General features: G+C 43.5%; 1 protein-coding gene across 1 annotated transcript in view; it reads right to left on the bottom strand.

Moving 5' to 3' along the window:
* The window catches only part of smoc2 (SPARC related modular calcium binding 2), a 38,265-nt gene that overhangs the window by 26,203 nt on the left and 5,710 nt on the right, over positions 1–6,352 (bottom strand). The window contains exons 2-3 of the mRNA XM_037689751.1: positions 5,546–5,708; positions 620–717 (exon numbers count right to left, since the gene is read on the bottom strand). Coding sequence (XP_037545679.1) covers positions 620–717; positions 5,546–5,708 — 261 coding nt within the window. The remainder of the gene's footprint in view (positions 1–619; positions 718–5,545; positions 5,709–6,352) is intronic.

Here is a 6,352-nt window from a genome sequence, read left to right on the forward strand (position 1 = left end):
TTAGCTACTGTTTTGCAACATTCAGCTATTAGCTATGGTTTTGTCACGTTTAGCTGTTAGCTATTGTTTTGCGACATTCAGCTATTAGCTATGGTTTTGTCACGTTTAGCTGTTAGCTACTGTTTTTGCGACATTCAGCTATTAGCTATGGTTTTGTCACATTTAGCTGTTAGCTACTGTTTTCAACAGTAAGCTATTAGGTATAGTTCTGCTACATTTAGTCTTCAGCTGCAGTTTAGTTAATTTTAGCAAGTATTTTGCCATGTTTATCTTTTAGCTACTGAACAATTTAAATCTATTTGCATGTTTAAATCAGCTTTTAGCTACAGTTTTGACACATTTGGCTGTTAGCTACTTTTTAGCAACATTTTGCTATTATCTACTGATTTGCAACATTTAGCCATTAGCTACTGTTTTGCCACATTTAACATTTAGTTGCAGTTTTGCTACTGAGCTCTTAGCTGTTGTGCTATTTTTAGCTGTTAGTCACAGTCAGTTAGGTATTATTCTGCTAATTTTGTCTTTTGGTAACAGTTTTGCTGATTTTGGCTGTTTCCAGTTCATTTTTGAACAATGCATTGTTGCAGAGAAGTCATCTGTCCAGAGTTTTAGCTGTTACCTCGCTGTATGTGCCGTCGGGGTTACAAACCGGCACGAAGACCTGCCTCTTGGCCTGCTGCTCTGTGTACTTCTTCTCTGCTACACATCTGGAAGTCTCTGAGGAGCACCACAAATCACCAGAATCACCAAACATCAGAGGAACTCATCACTCAAACCACAGCTCAGCTATTTTCTTTTGCACCACAAATATGAAGCCAGAAAGAGTCTGAGGAAGATGTTCAACCTCGCAGACGATGAAGAAGAGGTGGAGGGAGGGGGGGGGGGGGACGCCAAGAGGGAAAGAAGAGACAGGAGGGGAAATGGATCTGGAAGTTTTGGAGGTTGCAGATGGTTCTGTGGCTCGGAATAGAAGCGGGTCGTGGTAAAATCATTACTGAGAGAGACGGCTCGTTTTCATCCTCAGAATGTTCCAGGAGAGGAAAAACGTCCTGAAGATCCCTCACCGTCCTCCAAAACATCTGCGAAGTTCAGCTCATACGGTCATTTGTTTGTCTGTTAGCAAAATATCTCGTGAAGCACAGATTGGCACTGACCTACATCACTAATGAATGCGTCATTTACACGGTTGACTAACACGGACTCTTCTCACAAGAAGGCGATTTGAATGTACATTTCAAGGCATGAGGCTGCTTTTAGCTACTTTCAGCTACTTTCAGCTGTTCCCTGCTCCTGTCAAGATCTTTCTGCTAACTAAAAAAAAGGTGCTGCTTCTAACTTCTATCTGCCAATTTCAGCTTGTTAAGCTTCTTTCAAATTATTTCTGCAAGTTTCAACAATTTCTGCTATTTTAGCTACTAATTAGCTGTTTTTATGCTAATTTGAGCTTTTCCAACCAATTCCACATTTGTTGTACTCATTTAAACTTTTTTTCAGTCTAATTCAGCAAAAATGCTCTCTCAGCTTCTGGTAATTTAAGCTTCTTTCTGCTTCTTTAGCTACTATTCAGCTGATTTGAGCACATTTATGTGTTTTTCAGATCATTTCCACTGTTTTGTGCTCATTTAGCCTAATTGGTCACAATTGTACTCTCTCCACTTCCTTCTGGTAAATTAAACTTCTTTGTCTTTTCAGCTAGCTTTCAGTTGTTTTTTTTTTTTTTTGCCAATTTCAGATTTTTTCAGCTAGTTTCCACTTTTTGTGCTCATTTTTTGCTGCTTTCAACCTAATTGTGCAAACGTGTTCTTTCTGCTTTTTATGCTAATTTAAGCTTGTTCTACCTTTACAGCTACATTTTTAGCTAATTTTAGCTGTTTTCAGATAAATTCAAATTTTACTTGGTAATTTCTGCTACTTTCAGCCTACATAACATCTTTATGCTAATTTCAGCTTGTTATGCTCCTTTCAGCTTTTTTCTGCTATTTCAGCTATTTAGTCGTTTTTATGTTAGTTTTAACTTTTTCAGCTAATTCCACATTTTTAGCTCATTTCAGTTCCTTCCACTTCCTTTTGCTAGTTTAAGCTTCTTTCTGCATTTTCAGCTATTGTTCAGCTATTTTTTGTTGCTAATTTCAGCTTTTTAGCTAATTTCGTAATTTTTGTGCTCATTTTATTCAAATTTAATTCAGTAAATGTGTTCTTTCTACTTCCTTCTGCTAATTTAGGCTTGTTCTTCAATTTCAGATCCAGTTTCAGCATGTTTTCAGCTGTTTTTCAGCAAGTTCTTCTGCAATACGCATTCACGCTGCATTTTTGCAGGAAATGCATTTTCTCTAGTTTATATTTGAGTCAGCACCTTTAAATCTTTATGCACGTGTTGCAGCCGTGGCCGTCGGGTCGTTCCGCAGGTGCCCCGGCTCTCCAGCTGTGCAAACACTTAAGAATCATTCGGCAGCGGTGAGTTTGAAGGGAACGTGTTGTGACACACAAAGCTGGTGGAGCTCGATGCTCCACGTTGAAACGGTGACTCAGACCGAGTCTGAAAAATAAACATTCATCACTTGGGTGAGACGGCTGGCAGTCAGTGGATGCGAGGGGATAGGTGCTGTTTTCTCTCGGTCTGCAGGGTGTATGTGCGAGAGAGACACTGGTGAGGAGAGGGGGACAAAACAGGAGTGGTTCTAAAGTTAGCCACACTGGAAAAACCCAAAACCATCGCCCGTCTCCTGGGGGCTCCGACCAAAAAACGGAAAAAGTGACAGGACACTTGGATCGTCAGAGCGCAGTGATAGAAAACAAATGTGGTGCTATTTTAGCTGCTCCAACACAATCCCATCCCTGTGCTCTCAGGACAGACGCGTCCTCTGGTTTGTTTCTGCAGCTAATTCGATCGCCGGCACCGTTTTTAATGTGTGGATGTTGCCGGTCTGCATGCGTCCATGTGATGGACTGGAGACCTGTCCAGGGTGTGCTCTCGCACAGATGGACACCAGCTCCCTGTGACCCGTAAAGGAGAAGGGACAGACGAAACGGGAGGAACGGGGTGGATGTTGCAGTGATGTCCAACAGTTATCAATAGTTGGTCCACTGTCGGCTGTGACGTCAGCTAGAGAGCATGGAGTATGAAAAAGAGCCAAAAGACCAGGCTCGGCTAACACTTATCCAAACAAGGGCCCTGTCTCCTTTTTTATTTTTATTTTCAGGCAATAATTAGGAAAATAACTAAACATAAACCTCTACACTTCTGCATGACAGGGTAGGGTTAGTTTTACCCAGTTAACGCTTCATAAATACGAAGATACAAATAAATTTAATTCTCTTTCACAATAAAAAAAAAAAACCCTCTTCCAAGGAGCTCGTTACAATTCAAAGAGGAATGGATGGTGTGATCAAAAAAAGACAAACGTTGGCCTTGACTCTTTTTCTGTCTCTTTCTGGTCAACCTGGGGTCACATTTCAGCTTGCGTCCACATCCTGGGAGGTAGCTCTTTTCACTATACTCTGCGATGCCAGTGCTGCTGTTACGCCGTATTGTTTTACATTCTTAGTGTTTAACGTATATCTTGGATCTTTTAGCGTACCGTTTGTTTTGCTTATATCTTAGATCCTTATTTACACTTTATATTTTTCTACTGTTGGATGTAACTGAAACCCTGCGTGCACAGTTTTGTTGCACCACGTGTGATGAAACGACAATAAATCTACTTGAACTAACTAATGATGACGTTAAGCTTCAATTCTCTTAAAAATGATCAAACTCTCCCTTTAACTCTACAAGTTCAACTGACTCGTGGGGTTTTCAGATCTTTAGCTGGACCTTTTCATCTGGATGTTTGCCATCTTGCACACAGAATCATCAAGCTCGTTTCCATCTTATGAAAAAGGCCTTATCCTCCGAGTGTGGAGCGATAAATTGGCATTAGAGTTGGCGAGCGGGGTGGGGGTCACGGGGGGTTGTGCGGGTTCTTCCTTCCAACAAGAGCGGCAACAATAAGGGAGTCTGTGAGCCGTCTGACCTCTCTGACTCCCTTTCACTCTTCAGTCCTCGCCTCCTGTTTGTCTCTTGTGTGAGGAAGAGCGTTAAAGTCTGCAGAACGCAATCCCTTCAGAGATGTAAGACTTTCTGAAGAAACCAGGAGTTCTCACAGAAACGCAGGCTTCTTATCCTCTTGCATGTTAGACCTCGGCTTCAGGAGTTATTTGGTAGTTCTTTGTTGCGTTTGTTCCTTTTTTGGGGTAATTGCGCTTATTGTCCCTCGTCACAAAACGAAAAGGAGGAGTTGGAAATACCGACCGTCCATCCATGAATGTGAGCTCGATAACTTGAAAACTACGTGAGGTACGGACTTCCTTTTTGGTACGTGGTTGCATCTAGACGTAAGAAAGATTAATTTGGAAAATTGGGTTGCCCTGTCAAAATCCAAGATGGCTGCTGCCTATCATTTGAGGAAACTACACTTTTTATTGTTTGTATTGCATAAAAGAATAGTTTTCTCAAATGACTGAGGTGGATGAAGATTAATTTATGGTGGCCAAGGCCACCACTGGCCACCCCCTGTCTCCTCCACTGCACCTGGTGGTGGATACAGGGGGTGACCAAGGCCACCACTGGCCACCCCCTGTCTCCTCCACTGCAACCGGTGGTGGATACAGGGGGTGACCAAGGCCACCACTGGCCACCCCCTGTCTCCTCCACTGCACCCGGTGGTGGATAAAATTGCCCCTTCCACTCGCCAGGATCCTTCACTCTGCACCTCCCGGACAAGAAAATAAAAATAAAACGACTCCTGTTCTTCTCCACAGCGCAACTCCTGCCCGCTCGAACATCTGCGCTACAAAAATAAAGTTTACTTCATTCTCTGTTCAGTTCAGGTCCAGAAAAACACTCGTCTCCAAAACCACAAACATCTATTTGCATCCTTCAGCGCCGGGGGACACGGGCGTACTGCTCCTCAGCTCCAGCCCCGCCCACTTACACCTGCTCCCTGTTTGGTCAGCCTCACCTGTTTCCCATCTCCTCCGTTTATTCCCTCTGCACTCATTCTCCAGCAGTTGATCCTCGTGCTTCGTGCCGTGTCCGGCTCTCCTTGGTGTCTCCTTGTGACGACTCCTCGGCTCCTGTAAGTTGCCGTTATTTTGTTTCATTTGAGTTTTTTTTTTTTTTTAGCTCCTTATGTTGCTCCTCCTTTCTGGGTCCATATCCTCCACAAACAGTGACACAGACTTCGTGTCACAGTGATGATGATGAGTTGTAGATGTAATGAGCGTTTCATTAAAATCAGTTCAGTGGTGTTTTGCTAACAGACAAACAAACATGATTCTGTAAAAAAAAAATAAAAAAGTAGTTTCCATTGAAAACGGATAAATTATATTTTCACAAATTACCGACGTCACACGGTTGGTGTGAAGCCGTCGACCCTCTCGTCCTCCCAGCACTCAAAGATCCAATCATGCAGAAAAGATGTGAACCCACTAACTTCTAATGCCCCCCCCCCCCACACACACACACATATATTAAGCAGCGCTGAAGCGTGACTCATGACCTGACCTTTGCACGGTCCCCGGTTGACCTCCAGCTGGGGGTCGCGGCACTTGGCCCGGAGGAACTCGCAGCGAGACCTGAAGGTCCTGCCGTCGGAGGCGCACAGGGCCTTCCGAGGAGCTCCGCTGCACTCCATGTTGCACTCCTTGTCCTGATCCACTCGCAGGAACTGCAGGGGCGAGACGCAGGAGGTCAGCGCAGAAAACGTTTCATAAAAACAGTCGCGTCGTTTCAAGTTTCACTTCATTAAGTTACTGAGCAGATCGTTTCTGCCTCGTCTTTAAAAAGGGGCCTCGCGTGACCCCAGAGCCACAGGCTGGCGAACGAGAGGATGCGCTTTCCAACAACGAAACAAATGTTTTTTTTTAAATCAGCTTAAAGTTTGAATGAAAAGCAGAAGTTCGGTGCAGGGTTCAGTTCTGTGGCCTCAGGATTCTGTCGACGCCGTTTTAAAATTCAAACATCACAATCCTTCGTCTCAACGGTGCAGCGGTAAGAAACGGTAGAGGTGCAAAGAAAGGCAAGAGCAAAAGAAATGTTTGTCATGGTCACCATGGAAACCACACGCCTGTTTCTCACTCCCTGACATCAGACAATAATGCGGAGTAGAAAGTAAGCCTCAACAACAGTCACTGGGATAAAACTCAGCTGTTTACATCCATTCATAGCTTTTAATTCGCCTTTTGCTACATTTGGCTTCTAGCTAAACTTTTGTTACTTGTAGCTACTATTTTGCTGCTTTTAGCTAACCTTTTGTTTTTTAGTTAAGTTTACTTTTAGCTGTTGTTTTGCTACTTTAAGCTTTTACCCAGC

Source organism: Nematolebias whitei, chromosome 1 (genome assembly GCF_014905685.2).
Source record: "Nematolebias whitei isolate Nwh7 chromosome 1, NemWhi1, whole genome shotgun sequence".
In the NCBI taxonomy this organism is placed as follows: Eukaryota; Metazoa; Chordata; class Actinopteri; order Cyprinodontiformes; family Rivulidae; genus Nematolebias; species Nematolebias whitei.